Source organism: Chrysemys picta, chromosome 22 (genome assembly GCF_011386835.1).
Source record: "Chrysemys picta bellii isolate R12L10 chromosome 22, ASM1138683v2, whole genome shotgun sequence".
In the NCBI taxonomy this organism is placed as follows: domain Eukaryota; kingdom Metazoa; phylum Chordata; order Testudines; family Emydidae; genus Chrysemys; species Chrysemys picta.
In genome coordinates, this window is record NC_088812.1 from 13,388,374 (window position 1) to 13,406,934 (window position 18,561).

General features: G+C 58.6%; 1 protein-coding gene across 3 annotated transcripts; it reads right to left on the reverse strand.

The window, feature by feature from the left end:
- Nucleotides 1-1,348: 1,348 nt before the first annotated feature.
- On the reverse strand, nucleotides 1,349-17,547 carry NEMP1 (nuclear envelope integral membrane protein 1). 3 transcript variants are annotated; one of them, XM_065576584.1, is made up of 9 exons: nucleotides 16,193-16,448; nucleotides 12,590-12,711; nucleotides 9,637-9,856; nucleotides 8,774-8,846; nucleotides 8,158-8,251; nucleotides 7,349-7,463; nucleotides 6,608-6,833; nucleotides 4,957-5,130; nucleotides 1,349-4,369 (listed from the first exon to the last, which is right to left on the reverse strand). In XM_065576584.1, exons 2-9 carry the CDS (start codon nucleotides 12,659-12,661, stop codon nucleotides 4,183-4,185), a joined length of 1,161 nt encoding a protein of 386 aa, XP_065432656.1. In that variant the 5' UTR covers nucleotides 12,662-12,711; nucleotides 16,193-16,448; the 3' UTR covers nucleotides 1,349-4,182. The 3 variants fall into 3 exon arrangements, with proteins under 3 accessions (XP_065432656.1, XP_065432655.1, XP_065432654.1); XM_065576582.1 differs by lacking the exon at nucleotides 16,193-16,448 and adding an exon at nucleotides 17,363-17,546 and having other exon boundaries at nucleotides 4,053-4,369; XM_065576583.1 differs by lacking the exons at nucleotides 4,957-5,130; nucleotides 16,193-16,448 and adding an exon at nucleotides 17,363-17,547.
- Nucleotides 17,548-18,561: the final 1,014 nt, after the last annotated feature.

The window sequence follows — 18,561 nt, forward strand, 5'->3', positions numbered from 1 at the left end:
TGGGCTAGCCCCAGAAGGGGCGCTGGACCCATTTCACCGCCGAGCTGGCCTGGTAATTTTACCGCCACCCTCCAGCGCCAGCCAGCAGCGCGTACGATGAACGCAGCTGGAGGCTCACGCAGCGAGATCAGAGCGGGCGCCTTGCACCGCCCCAGGCAGAGCTCCATGGCAGCACCGGCCATGGCCACGGGTAGAGAGCGTGAGTCGCGCCAGGGCGTTCAGGGCCCAGCCACCGCCCCAGCCATAAACCTCGAGAGATGCCACCAGGTCAGCCCCTCCTTAGCGCCCCGGTGAGCAGAGACGGTTTTACGAGCCCTGCTCTACAGCTGGGGAAACGGGGCCAAAAAGCCGGTGTGTGACCCGGCCAAGGTCACCAGGGGAACCAGCCCCAGGAGAAGCCAGTCGATCCCGGGCGATTGCTCTGCTGAGTGGCTAATGTGACGTCAGTCAATACAAGAGGGGTTTGGTTGGGCTGGCAAGACGCGCTGGTTGCCAGGAGCCCACTGCAAGGCCGTGCTAGGAGACAAACCCAGGGGAGACCGCCCCAGGGAGGAAAGGGCTAATGGCCGAGCCTGCCTCGGTTCAGCAGCCCAGAGTCCGAGCACCGGGACGCTACCTTGCAGCCCTGAAGCCCCAGAGATTTACAGCAGGGAGCGTTGCCCAGAACGTTCCAGTGCAGTAACGGAGCGTTGCTCCGGAGCTCCCCAGAGCAGGGTGCAGCGCGGGGGCCGGGCGAGTACAAGGTACATGGTGTGACTGATCACGCAGGCTGGCCCCAGACCAGCTCCCCCAGGTCTTTCAGACCCCTGCTCCTTCCCTCGCAGGGGCCCCCGAAACCAGCATTAACCACGTGCGCTAAACCGGCGGTGCGGATCTCGCGCGGAGCAGGGACCCGGAGCCAGCTTCGCCGCCCTGACGAACAGCTTGGGGGGGGCTCGAAAGTCCGGACAGGAGGGGAAATCGCTTCACCCGTGTTGAGCAGCACCTGGGAGCCAGGACAGCTCACCTTTGTTCTGCCAGCACCTCTTAACCCCAGTCTGGAGCCCCCCGTCCTCCAGCCCCCGGCCGCCCCCCAACAGCTGTGCCACCGCCCCCACCCTTCCCCGCTATTCCAACTCTAGTTCCCCAGCTGTGACCCACACTGGGTGCAGAACCCCGGCAGCGGAGCATTAACCCAGGGGCCCCCGACTTCCTCAGGCCGGCTAGGACAGCCGGGGACCGTGACGGGATGGAAGGAAGCGGTTGTGCTATAGCCCAACAGACGACAGCTTTGTCCAGCCTCCCCGCTGCTTCGAGCCGAACCGCCGTTTTCACATCCCTGTTCCCCCCCCCCACACACACACACGGCTACAAAAACAAACTTTATTAAAAATCTGAACCTGCATTAACAACAGCGAGAAAAATAACCTCTGGGCGGCAGGGCCGCTTGCGGCGGATAACACTGAAGACGGGCACAGCACCAAAAAGAAATATTTAAAATTAAACTGGGAATTACCCGCCGCGTCTATAACCTCCGGCAGCTCCGCGGCTCACAGGCAGTGCCAAGACCGCCGATCGCATTGCACAGACGGATGCCCCCCCCCCCAGCCCAATTATTTTGCAGCTGCGCCTGGCACGCCAATGAAGGACGAAAGCCGGCTGCTCCGACATTACTTCATGGGGAGCGAGCGGGATCGGGGCCCTGCGGGGAGCACTTTCCCCAGAGAAGCCACTCAAGGGCAGTTATTGCTCAGACAGTTGCATAGAGAAGGAGGAGCATCGCCCCACATTTGTGCTTAAGGCCTGTCACCCAGGCCGCGCCAGCCAGGCCCCCAGGCCGCGCCAGCCAGGCCCACACGCTGCCCGTGATGGAGGAAGAGGCTGGGACAGAGTTTGCTCCGAGTTCAGAGCTAGAAGTGGTGGACGGGCTGGGCCATCCGCAGCCTACTTCACCTACGGCAGGCGAGCAGCCAGCCTTGCCCACTCCCGCCGGCGCCACAGGCTCCAAAGGGTTCCCTGAGCCCTGGGCACTGTGCCCGGCGCTCCTGTACACAGCCAGTTCCCCCCCGGCCTGGGCCCGTCCATTTTCGCTCTGGCTCACGCCCAGACACTTTGCATAGTCACAAGCCCCGCACGGGGCCATTGTCACGAAACGAACCACATCAGCTGAGACAGGACAGCTCTGCCCGGCGGCTTCACACCTCGGCTGCTTTCTGCACCGGCTCAGTGCTAAGGCACAAATCAGCCTTTCGGGGTTCAGGGGGGATGTTGGAGGTGACTTAAAGGGGCCTGATTTGCAAAAAAAAAGTCTGGGATTCTGACTCCTTTGAGGGGGGCAGGTTGGACCCCCCGCCTCCATCACTAGTTGTTTTGACCATTTAGCTCAGCCCTGGTTTAGCGGGTCTCTAGGCTCCACACAGCCGGATCCGGAGACAGTGGTGCTAATCCCCATAGCCAGCCTCTCCCTCAGCTCCCTGCTCCTCAGGCCTGAGTTCCCAGTGCAGCCAAGCACCCCTGGGCTCCCTGCCCCCACGGAGCTCAGGCTCCCCCCTGCACCCTGGAAACGCGGGCTAGCAGCCAGCAGGGCAGTGCTCCAGCACCCCGGCTCAGGGGACGGGACTCCTTCAGGGAGCAGCAAAGATGGAAGCAGCGAAGGCAGGTGGAGGGCTGGGGATGCGCCAGGCCACCCAGCCGCTTGTTGACAGGGTAGATGGGACGTGGAGCCGAACCAGAGGCTGGGGGGGACACGGACACCTCGCCGTGCACCGCATTAGCACGGGACGCCAAGGCAGAGAAGCTGTAAGGGCCGGGCCTAGAACAGGGGCTTAGGGAGCCCCGCGACTGATGCTGACGGGGTAGACGGGGGCAGCCGCTCGGGCACTATGCAGTTAAAGGGGCTCTGGCTGTGGACGTAAGTAAGTGAACCACAAACAAAGCAGGTGAGCAGGAAGCATTCAAACACACAAATCCTGAAGCCGGGTTTTCCTCATGTCCACAGGGAGACGCTCAGGGGTGCTGGGCCTAAGAGGCCACTCGGAGGCCTCTGGTCTCTTTGGTGTTAGGAAGCCGTTCCTGCCCCCCCCCCAAGCCCATTACTGATGGGGGGGAGCTGGCAGCATTTCCTAGCAGGGGAACAGGAAGTCAGCTGCCCGGCACGCACCTGTCAGCTGCAGGTCCAAAGTTCTCCTCTTGTGCAAACAAACCCGGCTCCCAGTGGGAGGAGGAAGAGATCCAGTTACTGTGCCCACAGGCAGCCCTCTTCCCACCCACCCCCACGCCAGCCTGTGCCTGCAAACCGGCTAACGCCCCGGCTCTCAGAGCAGCCAGGCGCAGCCCGCCGACAGCCCGCAGGGGGCAGCAGTCCAGGAGCCGTGGGAAGTGGGCTCTGGAAAGTGGGGTTATTTTTCCTGCTGGGGGCAGGATGCCCAAAGAAAAGGGGCTGGGCTCAGCTCAGCACCCGAGGGAGGGGACCCCTGCGCCCCAGGAAAGCCACCCTGCTACGGGCAGCGGGCTGAGCGCTCTTGCAGGCAGCTGCTCTTCTGCCATCACTTGGGGGCTGCCCCCCTCCTGCGCAGCTGAGCCCCAGGGGAGCAGGAGAACGAAATGGTCTCTGGGGCTGGACAAGGCCCAGAGCGCTGCCAGCAGGAGGAGATGGGGGCCATTCACCGGTACGACAGTACCAGTGCCCTACAGACACAGGCCTGTGCAGAACCCTCCAGCCCCACAGAGCCCCTGCCCGTGTTCAAGACGGCAGGGGGGCAGGGGCTTTCCCAGTCCAACAGACAAGCAGCCCCTATTCCTCTTTGCCCCCACAGGGCTGGGGGAAGCTCCGCTGGCAGGTTGCAAAGCGACGTGTGGATTCCCCAGAAGGGAAGTGCCCCCAGAACACCTCTTCCCCGCCCCACACATCCTTTGGCTGCGGAAAGCCGGGAAGGGGACAAGTGCCGTGCAGCCGGGAGAGGGACCCGGTCTGGTGCCAGCTGAGGGCAAAGCGCTGCCAGGTGGAGTTCAATCCCGACTGCCCGTGTCACTGGCTCCAGCAGGAGGCACTGCCAGCCTGGCTGGCTCTGGTGCACTCGCACGGACAGACAGCTTTACACACACACACGTGCGCTCACGGGGGCGCTTGGAGAGCAGCGATTGTACCCCACGCCGGCAGGGCGCTGCCGCAGCTCCACCACCAAATCCGCCCGCACGGCTCCCTCACTCGAAGCCCAGGTGGTTCCGGGACACGGAGAAGTCTGCGCGACCCTCCCCTTCAAAGGAGTCGTCTTCGTCTTCCTCAAAGAGCTGGTCCTCCACAAACGAGCCCCCCAGGCTGTACTCCTGCTCGTGGACGGAGACCTCGTTCGGGGTGAGGTGGGAGGCGCCGCCCACAAAGTCGGCAAACCTGGATATTAACGAGGATGGGGAGCAATTCACTTCCACTGTGGGAAGACGGGATACTGGGCTAGAAGGACCATTGGCCTGACCCAGTGGGGCCATTATGTCCCTTAAAGGTCCCAGACAGCATTAAGCCTCAACCCCCACAGGGGAAATATTAACCCCATTGGGGAAACTGAGGCACAGGGTGGGGGGGGAGGGGCGATCAGCCTGAGGTCACACAGAGCTGGGACTAGAACTGGCGAGTCCTGCCTTGCTGTCCCAACCACCAGCCCAGCCCACTAGGGTCGCTTAGGCACGAGGCCAGGCCAGCATAAGGAGCCAACCACCCCGCCTCAGGGCTGATGAAAGGCTCAGCTGCTCCGGGCCCTGCTAACACGCCTGAACGATACCAGCCGGTGATAGCACAGTCAGGATGTAGCCTGAGTTTTTACAGCAGCCTGCCCTGCTGGAAGAGTACAGATTGCCACAGCGAGCGAGCAGCCAGCCCCGCCCCACGGCCACGCCAGGCACTCCCCTGGGACGTGTGCAGAGCCGTGTCCCACCAGCAGGGGGCGCCGTAAGGGGGCTGCCGGCGCCCCCGGGGCGTTTTACCTCTTCGGAGACTGGATGCGGGAAACCACAGTCCAGGCGGAGAACTCTGGGCTGCTACAGTATCCGCGCAGCTCTTCCAGGGCCCTGCGCGTCTCCACCTCCCCCTGGAGCCGGTACTCCTCCTCGGTCAGCAGGCGAGGGGGGCTCGGCTTCGCTGTGGCTTTCTGCACCTTCCTGCCAGCAGAGCAGCGGCGTTAGCAGCAGTTCCCCGCCTCGAGGCGCCGCCCAGACCTACGGAGAGCTGCTGGAGCTTCTACCGGGTCCAGCCCTGAGCAGCCAGGAGCCGGCCGCAGAAGTTACCGGCTGGAATCCGCTGGCCTGGGCTACAGGCGCCGAATGGATCCACACAGCTATCTGCCCACCTGTTTAACTCTGCCGAGCCCAGTTTGGGAGCTGGCTTCCCCACCAGCACCAGAGGAGGAGAGCTGGTCACTGCTCCCACAAGAGAGGTGACCCCATCCTGCCCCAGAATACAGAGACACCCCCAGACAGCAGCGAGGACACGGGAAAATTCAGTTCTTAAAGACCAGCCTCCATCACCAAGCAGGTGTTGGCGCCACACAGTGGCCAGGTTGGGTATGACCCCATAAAGCAGGGGGCGGCAACCTTTCAGAAGCGCGGTGCCGAGTCTTCATTTATTCACTCTAAGTGAAGGTTTCGCGTGCCAGTCATACACGTCAACGATTTTAGAAGGTCTCTCTCTAAGTCTATAATATAGAACTAAACCATTGTTGTCTGTAAAGTAAATAAGGTTTTTAAAATGTTTAAGAAGCTTCATTTAAAATTAAATGGAAATGCAGAGCCCCCCGGACCGGGGGCCAGGACCCGGGCAGTGTGAGTGCCATTGAAAATCAGCTCGCGTGCCGCCTTTGGCACGCGTGCTATAGGTTGCCTACCCCTGCCATAAAGTCTTACCCTGCTCCTCACCCTTGGGAGCAGAGCCAGGCCCACCCTGGGCCAGGGCCCGCTCCAGGCACCAGCGAAGGAAGCAGGTGCTTGGCGCGGCCAATACAAAGGGGCGGCACGCCGTCCGGTAACAGGGCGGCACCTCCGGGTCTTCGGTGGGAATTCAGCAGCGGGTCCCTCAGTCCCTCTCTTCCTCTTTGAGCTGCCCCCGAAGAGGAAGAGAGGGAGCGAAGGACCCGCTGCCGAATTGCTGCCGATTATGAAGCGGCGCAATTGAGTTGCCGCCAAAGTGCCGCCAATTGGCGCTTTTTTTTTCGCCGCTTGGGGCAGTGGCAAAGCTGGAGCCGGCCCTGCGCCGGGCACCTCAGAAAACCCTGCCCTTGGCCAGAGACCCCTCCGGTAAAGGCGAACGATGAACGTCCAAGCACGAGCGACTGGCCCCCGGGCTCAGGTTTCATGCCGCCGATCCCTCCCTCCTCACCCCCCGTGTCAGCCAAAACCAGGCCACGGCTCTGGCTTGGGAACTCCCTTCTTAGCCAAACGCACCCGGGGCCCCGCATCCCCTACTGTCATTCAGCCACTCCACGGCGCGCATGCTTTGCGCGGCCGTGCTGTTAACAGAGCCAGTCGGCTCCTTGGCCTGGGCCAGACTCCTTGTGCGTGAGCGTTCGTCGCCGCCTCCCCGCCCCGCCGGCAGTGGCCGACCTAGATCCCGTGGCCGGCGCGCCCGGAGCCGTGGCATCACCTGTAAGTGGCGTAGAGCCACTGGACGGGGTACTCCAGGTTCTTGGTGCAGACGGCAATGGCGATCAGCGCCAGGGCGATGGGCCGGATTTGGATGCCCAAGTACATGAGCAGCAGGCCCAGAAGCTGCAGGCTCCACGTCAACAGGTTGATGTTACGTTCGTTCTCCAGCGGGCCGTAGCGGTAGCACACGGCGAAGCTGGCGAAGCCCACCAGCAGCATGTAGCCTGGGAGAGGGCGGAGAGAGCAGGCAAGAGGGAATTCAACGCAGGCCGCTACGAACAGGACGGACGCCCGGCACCTCCGCCTCCTTTTGGGCCCAGGGTCCCTCACAGACTCGTCGGCAAGTTCACGGCCAGGCCCCCTGTGAAATCAGCCAGGAATTCCACATCTGCCCCGTAGAACGAGGACTGCACAGAGCAGGCGGGCGGGAAGCATCCTGACCACTGGTGCAGCCCACGCAGCATGCACCACGTAACCGCTCCTTCCCCGTCCCTTGTGCCTCCGGCGGCACTGCTCCTACAGCCCCGGGTCCCTTCCTGGTCAAATGACTCTAAATCCTATTTGGACAGGGGCTGCTCGGCCCCCGCCCCCTCCTCCCACCCACCAGCCGGCAGCTGACCAACAGCCCCGTTGGTAGCTGCGTAGAAGGGAGACGGGCGTGGGAGTCCCAGCCTCTCCCACGCCACCGTCACACAACCAGGCGAACCTGCCTTTGCATGAGGCGCCGAGAGGCACTCACCCAGGAGATATTGCCAGTAGGACTTGCAGATCTCTTGTAAGTTTCTGAAGACCAGCTGGATGAGGTAGAGGGAGAAGGACCAGCCTCCCACTAGGATGAAGTAGATGGGACTTTTCTAGGGCAGATGGAAAGACGTGAGAACAAGACAGGTGCTTCCACGTGCCTGCTAGAGCCGAACTGCCGCTGTTTGACGTTCACCCCAGGGAAAGACTGTCTGCTAGACAGGTCCTATGTCAAGGGGCAGCGCAGCCTAGCGGGGCAGGTACCGGACCTGGGTTCTGTTCCCAGGTCTGCCACGTGACCTGGAGCAGGTCGCTCTGCTCCTCGGCCTCTCTTTCCCCTCCCACCGCTTGCCTAGTTCGGCTGCAGACACTGCCTGTCGCTCACTGTGCAGCGGCAAGGGGGCCCTGATCTCCGCTGGGTGTTACCCTACGTGAGCCAGACCATGCGGGTGTTCTTCGGATCCGTCCCCTCCACAAACAGCCACCAGCTCTCCCAACACCTCCACGCTGGGGTGGCACGTTTTTAGCACCAGCACGAGCCGCTGCATAGCTGCGGCCCAGCACGACGCTTTAACCACTGTCTACCTTGCTCAGAGCAGGGGTTAGACACCGGAACCACCCTACCCCAGTATTCCTGCCTCTGGCGCCTGGACACTGAAAGGCTCTTTCGCGTTTCCCCCAGCACAGACCGGACCGGAGAGCCGCAGGGGACGGGAGTTTGTAACCAGATTCCCAAGTTATAGCCCTTCGGCGTGGTCAGTTCCGGCTCCGTAGCGCCCGATTCCCAGACTGGAACCGCAGCCTCACCTTGGGCATCACCTTGGCCATCACGTAGATGAGGATCAGCAGCGAGGCCAGCATCCCGATGCTTATCCCAGCTGAGTAGTGAAAGAGCTGACTCCTGCGGAGATCACGCATGAGCTCGAGAGACGTCCGCCCGCACGGACGCAGCGCGAACAGAGCTTCAGGCCGACACACCCCGGACAGCAGGAAGCCAACGCGCCGGCCGCCTCGGGATCATTAAAAGGGAGCTCAGGTGGCGTTCGCTGAGCCTTGGTAAGAGGGGCCTGCACAAAGCCATGCTCCATGGAGCGACAGGCCTGAGCCAAGGGGAGCTACAGTGGTGGGAGATCTCCCTGATTTAACTGCTGGACACCAGGCCACAGGCTGCGAGCTGGTAGGCGGCCACCCAGCTGTGGATGTTAGCAGCCCTTGGTTTATTGAGCTATTGAGGGACAGGGGCAAGGCTGGGGCGGGCACCGCTCCGAGATGCCCTGCTGCACCTGGGCACAGCAGCGCAAGTCAACAGCGGCACCCCTGAGGTCGCGTTTCCGCCGCGTGGCCCAGACCATTAACACAGAGATTGGGGTGGTCGAGCGCACAGGACGGCAGTGGTCTGGTCTTCCAGCACGGGGCGACTCACCTGCTCAGTAAATCCCCGGAGAAAAACAGGAGCAGGCCCAGGAAGGAAACCAGGCAGAGCTTGGGGTCAAACCCTAAAAGAGACAAGACAGTATCAGAGAAGCCCCCGAGCTGGTTACTTTGTGCTGATCCCACGTGACAACATGGCCCGGTCCCAGCAGTCCATGGGGAGCGACTGGGACATATCCAGCACGACGGACAGAGGCAGACCCCCGAGCTGGATATGTCTGGACGTGGGGCAAATGGATCCTGTCTCCGTATAAACGGCCCCAAGGCCTAGACACTGCTATAAACCTGGTGAATCTCAGACCAAGGAGTCTAACACGGCTTTGCTGTGGATGGCACCAAAGCGCCCTGGGGCTGGAGGAAACGGATGGATGCACCCCGCTTCTCTTCCAGAGGCATATACAGCCCATGTTGGGGGAGTGCTTCTCTCCCCCCACCCAAGCAAAGAAGGAACCTTAGACCTCGGGCTAACATGTGCTGTAACGTCCTCTAACAGATACCTGGTACCGCCAGGAGCCCAGTCTAGGCCCGAAGCAGCTGAACCAAGCTCCCAGCAGAGTTGGGTGCCACCACCTGTCCTCACCACCTTCTCCTCAGATCTCCTCCGTTTCCCCCATCAGCCCAAAGGGCAGTTTCAAGGCGCTCACCCCGAGACCCCCCATGGGAGACTAGCTGGGTTCTTCTAAACGACGTGGCATCCGGCAAAGCCCAGGCGGGCAGTAGCCAGGCAAACCTAATCCCGCACTGCGGGACGGAGCAGGTGCCTCACATCCTGGGCTAAGCCACCGGAATTGCACCGCCTTCCCCGAGCAGGCCCACGAAGCCCCGAGGGGCAGCCCAACCCCCGGCGTGGCTTACACCGGAGGAGGACGACGCTGTAGTTGGTGTTTGACTCCGGCAACTCTATTTTCAGGCAGGTTTTCTCGCTGTAGAGATCCACGGGGATGTAGGTGTCGTTCAGCTTCTCTTTGAAGAAGGAGAAGACGAAGTTCCACATGTTGAATTCCTCCAGCTCTCTCAGCTTCTCCTCGTTTTCCACCTGGGTGACACGGATCATCTTGTTGCTGACGACTCGGATCTGCAGACGGGAGAGGAGAGGAGAGGGACTAGATGGGGGATCAGAGCTCTGCAGCTAACGGCTAAATATTTATTGCTTAGCACTTTGTGAAGGGCTTCACATACGTCAGCTCGCAGTCCACGGGGCAGGTTCGTTCCCTTCCCCGATCTGTGCTCTCAGGACAACGAAATCACTGCTAATCTGGCGGGAGTGCCAGAAGAGGTGGTCTCGGAAACGCTATTAGAGATACATGGTAACATTTCCAAACTCAAAGTGACAATCAACAGTTCACTTAGATGAGTTTGGAAGTGTACCTACTGCTAGTTCACCGAAGCAGTTCGACCAGCGGCTCTCAACCTTTCCAGACGACTGTCCCCCTTTCAGGAGTGGGATCTGTCTTGTGCACCCCAAGTTTCACCTGACTTCAAAACGACTTGCTTACAAACTCAGACATAAAAAGACAAGTGTGACACAGCCACACTGTTGGTGAAAATGAGAAAGGAAGCAGTTTTTCACTATGTACTCCTCTACCCCGATATAATGCTGTCCTCGGGAGCCAAAAAATCTTACCGCGTTACAGGTGAAACCGCGTTTATCGAACTGGCTTTGATCCTCTGGAGTGCGCAGCCCCTCACCTCCCCCGAGCGCTGCTTTACCGCGTTATATCGGGGTAGAGGTGTAATTACAAAATCAATCAATTGGAATATAAACATTGTCCTGACATTTCAGCGCACGGTAAACAGAGCAGTATAATCACGTCATTGCACGTACGAAATTTTGGTTTGTACAGACTTTGCTAGTGCTTTTTAGGAGCCTGTCGTAGAAGGAGACAAATCTCTAGCCCAGGTGCCGTACCCCTTGGAAGAGGTCTGCGTACCCCCAGGCGTACACGTACCCCTGGTTGAGAACCACTGAGTTAGAAAAACCACTGGCCAAGGCGTCAAGCCAGTTTGTAGGTCCGTGCAAGGGTTCGGAGAAATACAGATGCTTCTCACTCTGCAGAGAAAACGTACATCGCCGTTGTCAGTAACTGACTTCTCACATCCTGCATCTGGATCCCTACAATCACCTTCATGTCTAAGCTGCAGACTCTCTCAATGCCTCCTTTTCTCATCAGCAAGAAACCTGGCCGTGAGCATCTAGAAATGTGAGTTACGAGAAGAGCTGGTCTCAGTTAGAGACATTTGCAGGGGACTAGTTGAAGGATGAGGGAGGATTTCAAGGCACAGGCCCAGCAGCGAGAAAGTCTAGAGTGTTCCTACCTTTGCCGCTTGCTTCCTGCATGCACTTGCAAGTCACTTCCCCTCCCCTTGCCTCAGTTTCCCCATCTGTAACTGGGGGGTAATGCTCCCAGCCGGGGTCTGAACTGAAGCATTCTTGTTAAAATTGCCGAGTCTCTCAGACAGAAGGAGCTTAAGCGCTGATTGTACAAACTTCCCTCAGTGGGCTTGTTTTATTCATTCCCTGACCCGCTCGCCAGGCAGTTTCGCCTTTGATAGCTTTATGGAATAAATTACAAACCCATGGTTCTCTGATGCGATTCCTTCCCCCCACCTCCGGCCGGAAGAGGCGGAATGATAAGAACAGCGCCACGGATCTCAACAGACCAAGAAACCGTGACATGAAGTGTCCTGACAGACACTTGCCACTTCTGCAAACGTCAGACGCAGCCTCGGGGCAGCCACTGTGAGAAACTAGGATAGCGTCTGCCCGCTGTGGCGGGGGAGATCAGGGTGACAAGAGGGGTCAGGGGGAGGAACAGCCCTGCACTGATGTCTGACGAAGCCTCGGGTATGAACGCCAACGCTTTGAGAGCCCCCCCCATGCCAGCCGCCAACCAGCAGTTCCTCTCGTTTTCCCTACCCTGAGTCGTCCCCGGGGCTCCTTTGCCCGACAAGCAGCAGGGGGACACTACTTTGCACCTACGTCTGACACTGCTGGAAACAGGTGCCCGTGTTTAGCCAGCGACTCGGCGAGCTTCCCCACCAGCGAACACTCGCCCGCAGCAGGCGTGCTCCCTGGTTTCCAGCTGACACCCAGAGAGCTTAAGTGACTTGCTCAAGGCCACACGAGTGAGCGGCAGGGCCGGGGGGAAGAGAACCTTGAACTCCTGACGCTCAGTCCATTGTTCTAACCACTACACGACACTTCCTCCCAACGCTGGGAATAGAACCCAGGAGTCCTGCAACCAAGCCTGCTGGCTCTGACCGCTACAGTGTGTTCCTAGGACAACTGTGGTCGTCCTTTGGCCTTACTGTGCTCCCACCTGCCTGTACAGCCCCTAGCACATTCCGGCTGCTAACCTCACATAAACCACAGGACGAGAAGGGCAAGGCACAAAGGCTAGGAACACAGGAGCATTCAGACACAGGGAGAGGTCCAAGCAAGAAATTTCTATCCTGGGGACCAGCCCTTACCTTGTTGCTACCGCGCATGCCCCAAGGAGAGGAGATAAAGAGACAAGGGGGTTTGGTCTAGGGTGACCAGACTGCAAGTGTAAAAAAATCGGGACAGGAGGTGGGGAGTAATAGGTGATTATATAAGAAAAAGCCCCAAATATCGGGACTGTCCCTATAAAATCGGGACATCTAGTCACCCTAGTTTGGTCTGAGAAGTTCTTTCGCTGGTTCAAGAAAACCCAACAAAGCCTCTTTCATTCAGACTCCCGGCTTGAATGCAAATGATGGGGGCGGGGCGGCAGTGAGACGCAGACCTGGCTTTGCGGCAGCAGGCAAAGCGGGCGCCGGTTCCTACCTGCATCCGGGTCCAGATGTCGTGCCATTTCGGGGTCTCCGCGTTGGTGTAGCAGAACTGCTGCGGGGCCATCGCATTGCACACCCGCCCTTCTTCAAGTCGGATCACCGGCTGCTTGGCACCTTCATTAGACAGGGGAGAGGGACAAGAAAGGATTTAGTAACAAACCAGACCCGATGCATGTCGGGGGGAGGGGGCATCCCCCACTTACGCCAGTACCGAGTCCTATAACTTGTGAGGTGAACCAAGGGCCATTTTCACTCAGCTGGGGGAAGGAAACACTCATCAACTTCGGCTTCGCTCCTGGATCAAGGCCAGATGGAGCTTTAAGTCAACTACAGGCTTAGACCATGCCTCAGTTTACCTTCTCTGTCATAATACAGCACCACTATAGGCAGAGGATGGCGGTAGAAAGGGGAAGCCTGCTGGAGTTCTGATCAGCTAAGGGGGCAGCCATTATTTTGGTCACTATTCGTAGCTTTGGTCACTTTAAAGATATTCCATTGAACTCCTCCTGTTTTATAACCGGCTCGGCATCTGTAAGCGCCTTTGCAAGGAGAGTCTCCTCTCCTCTAGCCGTCTTAGGAGAAAGCCTGGGGTTTGGCTTTTATCGATGCATGCATGTGTTGTGGAGAGGCTCCCGAGAGTCTATTCTCAACAGGCGCACGTATCTCCCACGGAGATGGCTCAGGCGTATAGATTCACTGCAGAGAGTGGGTGTTTGAGTAATGCTGTGTGACTTTAAACTATTTACCAACGTGCTCAAGTTCATGGAAAAGTGTTATTCCCCATGAGGGGAGACATTAGACGGAGTAAAAAAGAAACATTAAGCTACCTCCAACTTTAGCAGGGAAAGAACGTGACTAACATTAAAAATCGCTGTGCTACAGTCGTTAAGTTGTGTGACCAGACAGCGTGTGCTGCTCACAAGGATTAGTAGGGATTTGTTAACCCTTTGTGCTAGGTATAGCTCTGTTCACACCGAACAAGGCACCTTTTACACAGCCCAATTTTTAGCAGAGGAACAGTACGGGCCTAGCCGGACGGCAGTCAGGATAGTACATTCTTAGGGGTTAATAACAATACCCCGCTCGTCTAGAATACTTTTCATAAATAGATCTCAAAGCACTTTACAAAAGAGGCAAGTCTCACCCCCCTTTGGGGAAACTGAGGCACAGAGCATGGCCGTGACTTGCCCGAGGTCACCCAGAAGGCCAGGTCTCCAAGGCCCAGTCAATGCCCTACCCACTATTTTACACTGTCTCCTGAGCGACATTTTTGGCGTTTCCAATCAGATACCCTACGCCCAGGGTGGCCAACCTGTGGCCGTGAAGCCACACGCGGCTCTTCAGAAGTTAATATGCGGCTCCTTGTATAGGCGCCGACTCTGGGGCTGGAGCTACAGACACCAACTTTCCAATGTGCCGGGGGAGTGCTCACTGCTCGACCCCTGGCCCTGCCCCCACTCCACCCCTTCCCACCCCCTCCCCGGAGCCTGCCATGCCCTCGCTCCTCTCCCCCAGAGCCTCCTGCACCCCACGAAACAGCTGATCGGGAAGTGCAGGCGCTGATCGCTGGGGCTGCCGGTGGGCGGGAGGCGCTGGGGGCTGACGGGGGGCTGTAGACATATTACTGTGGCTCTTCGGCAATGTCCATTGGTAAATTCTGGCTCCTTCTCAGGCTCAGGGTGGCCACCCCTGCCCTAGGCCCTTCTCCACCAAGGCAGACAGACTGGCGAGCCTGCTAACCCCAGGACAGAACTCACTGCCATTCAATCCACTCTCTGGTCCCCAGGGAAACTGACAGTCACACGAATGGAAACACACTCCCACAGAAGCTAACAGCACCTTCGGCCCGTCTTCAGGCACTGAGAGGTGCAAACGTAGCAACGAAGTGAGATTCTCACAAGAAGGAATCGGCACTCTGGTTATAACTCACAGTTCAAAGAGCGCAGCCCAGAAGCAGAGATTTCAATGCACAAATTAACACGCTTTTGAGCTACTCCCCCCCCACACACACACACAGTCCCAAACTTATCAGTTAACACAAAACACAATCAATTTAACGAAAGGTTTCAGAGTAGCAGCCGTGTTAGTCTGTATCCGCAAAAAGAAGAATATGCATCCGAAGAAGTGGGCTGTAGTCCACGAAAGCTTATGCTCTAATAAATTTGTTAGTCTCTAAGGTGCCACAAGTCCTCCTATTCTTCTTTAATCAATTTAACTTTTCCTTTCCCCCAGCTTTGAAGTGGGAATTTTCTGGAGTCTTCTAAACAGATCATAGAATATCAGGGTTGGAAGGGACCTCAGGAGGTATCTAGTCCAACCCCCTGCTCAAAGCAGGATCAATCCCCAACGAAATCATCCCAGCCAGGGCTTTGTCAAGCCGGGCCTTAAACACCTCTAAGGATGGAGATTCCACCACCTCCCTAGGTAACCCATTCCAGTGCTTCACCACCCTCCTAGTGAAATAGTGTTTCCTAATATCCAACCTAGACCTCCCCCACTGCAACTTGAGACCATTGCTCCTTGTTCTGTCATCTGCCACCACTGAGAACAATCTAGATCCATGCTCTTTGGAACCCCCCTTCAGGTAGTTGAAGGCTGCTATCAAATCCCCCCTCATTCTTCTCTTCTGGAGACTAAACAATCCCAGTTCCCTCAGCCTCTCCTCATAAGTCATGTGCTCCAGATCCCTAATCATTTTTGTTGCCCTCCACTGGACTCTTTCCAATTTTTCCACATCCTTCTTGTAGTGTGGGGCCCAAAACTGGACACAGTACTCCAGGTGAGGCCTCACCAATGTCGAATAAAGGGGAACGATCATGTTCCTTGATCTGCTGGCAATGCCCCTACTTATACAGCCCAAAATGCCGTTAGCCTTCTTGGCAACAAGAGCACACTGTTGACTCTCATCCAGCTTCTCGTCCACTGTGACCCCTAGGTCCTTTTCTGCAGAACTGCTACCTAGCCATTCGGTCCCTAGTCTGTAGCAGTGCATGGGATTCTTCCGTCCTAAGTGCAGGACTCTGCACTTGTCCTTGTTGAACCTCATCAGGTTTTTTTGGCCCAATCCTCTAATTTGTCTAGGTCCCTCTGTATGATCAAAAGACTTGGCTTGTTTTCCTGTCGCTTCGGCTTCCTCCCTGAAATGCTGGTTTGTCCTTTATGCTAAGCCAGGGGTTCTCAGACTTTTGTACTGGTGACCCCCCCTTTCACATAGCAAGCCACTGAGTGTGACCCCCCCATACATTAAAAACACATTTAACGCTATTATAAATGCTGGAGGCAAAGCGGGGCTTGGGATGGAGGCTGGCAGCTTGCGACCCCTCAGGGGTCCCAACCCCCAGTTTGAGAACCCCTGTGCTAAGCCATACAGGAAATTCCTACGTCCGGTGTAGGAAGCACAAACAGAAAAACATCCTCCTCCCCAAGTAGTTTTGCCCCCTCTGACACTTCCATGAGGCGGGTGCCTCGAGGGCCTAAGACTGAGGCCCCATTTTATAGCTGCCGAACTGGGGCATAGAAAGATCAAGTGACTTAAGAGGAAGTCTGGGGCAGAGCCGGGAACTGAACCCACGTGCCAGCTCAGTGCCTCACTCACCAGCCCGTGTTTCTTCCAATCTCTGCCCACCCCGTGCAGAGACGAATCAATCAGTTCGTATGGAGAGGGGACGCAGCCAGCTAGACAGGATTATCGGATACTTGCATAATGGTGGCATCCCAAGGGGATCTGGTCGGGATTATGGTTTGATTGCACCCATGTGGGGAGGCCCCCCGTCTCCTCACCAGTGCCAAGATGCCCCCCATCCTCTGCCAACATCTTCTTCTACCCTGCGTCATTCCCATCCCCCGAGTCCCTGCAATGAGGAGCTCACAAGAGTCACTTGGAATCGAGGCATTTGAAAAGGTGCATCATAAAACACTTCAGGCGATTCCCCAGACTGTGCTGTGATCCTGCCAGCACCCCACCCAGCCCCAGGCCCCCTCCCAGCAACCTCGTGCCCTGTCTCAACCCACAACCCTACACGCCTGCCCTGCCAACCTCCCACCCCAACTCCCTGGGGGTTCACAGTCTCACTGATTTGGGTCCACCGCCCATAAATCTCTCCCTCCCCCCACCCCAAATCACTGCTTGTGAGCCCCAAAAAACAGCCTGGGGGGAGGGGGGGACAGCGAGTGCTAGGATTTGGGGAGGGGGGCGAAGGTGGCAATTTAACACAGCAGCAGGCAGTGCTGATGAGATTACAAGGAGCCCCCAGGGTGGGTGACAGAAGGGGGCAGGGTAATGGGGATTTACCTGCCGCTGCCCCGCAAAGGGGCAGCCAGTGGAGTGTGTGTGTGTGGGGGGGGGGGGGGGGGGGGGGGGTCAGACAAATCACAGTTCCCCATGGGCCTATAGTCAGCACCCTCCCTGCTGGCCAACACCCCACTCCGGGGGCCCTCACGAAAGCCCCCCCCCCACCTGCTCCACTCCCAGCTACCCAGTACGTGCCACTCCCACACCCTGACTCTGGGCCTCCCCCTGGGTTCCCATCCATCCCCCCAGTACCTGCCTCGCACTCCAAGTCCCAGCCCCCTAGATCCCAGCCCCCACCTGACTCCCAGCCCCCCAGTGCCTGCCCCCCCCCACACCCCCAGGTCCCTGCCCCTCATCTCTGCCCCACCCCAGTACCTGCCCCCGCCCGGCTCCCAGCCCCCCAGTACCTACCTCGCGCTCCAAGTCCCAGCCCCCCAGATCCCTGCCCCCAACTGGCCCCCAGCCCCCCAGTACCTTCTGCGCCTGCGCCGGCGCCCCCCAGCAGCAGCTGCAGCAGCACCAGGGTCCCCAGGAGCCGCCGCCGCCCCGGGGCTGGTTTCATCCCTCCCGCCATGGCCGCGCCGCGCACTTCCGCCCGCGCCGTCATCAGCCCTCCCTAGCAACCAGGGGGACGGGCAGGCCGCGGGCCTATGGGCGCCCGGCTCTAGAGTGACGTAAATTCCAGCGCCCTAGCAACCGCGCTGGCCGACAGCCCTCCTCAGCCTATCAGGGAGCGGTGCAGGTCTCGGCCACGCCTAGCTCCCGCCTAGCTCTAGTCACTCTGACTGACAAGCTAGACAGCCTATCATAGGACCGCTCAGCCCCATAGTAACCCTTAGATTGGCCCTCGGCAACCGACCAGCCCCATGGTAACTCTTAGACCCTCCCCCTAGCAACTACAGTGACTGACAGCTTCCCCAGCATATCAGAATTCAATACAGCCCACACACTAGCAACCGGGATGATTGACAGGCCTCTCCACCTATCACGAGACCTCTTTGCCCCATAGCAACGTTTGACTCATGGCTGTACCAACCAATGGTAGGGTCCCTCGGGGGGTGGGGGCTGGGTAGTTATTGTAGGGTCCCTCGTGGGGGCTGGGTTGTTATTGTAGGGCCCTTTGTGAGGGAAGGGGCTGGGTAGTTATTGTAGGGTCCTTTGTGGGGGGAGGAGTGGGTTGTTATTGTAGGGCCCTTTGTGGGGGGAGGAGTGGGTAGTTATTGTAGGGCCCTTGTGGGGGGAGGGCTGGGTTGTTATTGTAGGGTCCCTCGTGGGGGGAGGGGTGGGTTGTTATTGTAGGGCCCCTTGTGGGGGGAGGGGTGGGTTGTTATTGTAGGGTCCCTCGTGAGGGGAGGGGCTGGGTTGTTATTGTAGGGGCTCTTGCATCAACCATCTCTGACCACAACACCCCCTTTTCCAAGTCCTTCCTGTGCTTCACTGCACTGGGGGCAAGCGACTCTTCCCGCCCCCCCGCCCAGAGCCCTGCCCCTCCCTGACCACCCTGCTCTGCCAGCGGCCCCAGCCTTGTCCACCTGCCCGCTGCTCACACAACCCTCCCCGTGCCATCTCCCCGGCTGCCCCAGGGGCACGGAGCGCCCGCCTTGAAACCGCCCCTCTGCACCGCTACAAGCCCCCCCGGGCTGTGACGCCTGCCAGAAATCAGCCAGCCGGTG

Coding starts and splice junctions, on each gene's coding strand:
- NEMP1 (XM_065576582.1), bottom strand. CDS start 17,495: ATGACGGCGCGGGCGGAAGTGCGCGGCGCGGCCATGGCGGGAGGGATG. Junction 6,834..7,348: donor CTACTGGCAATATCTCCTGG/GTGAGTGCCTCT, acceptor GCCCTCTCCCAG/GCTACATGCTGCTGGTGGGC. Junction 5,131..6,607: donor TGGCTCTACGCCACTTACAG/GTGATGCCACGG, acceptor CTCTGCTGGCAG/GAAGGTGCAGAAAGCCACAG.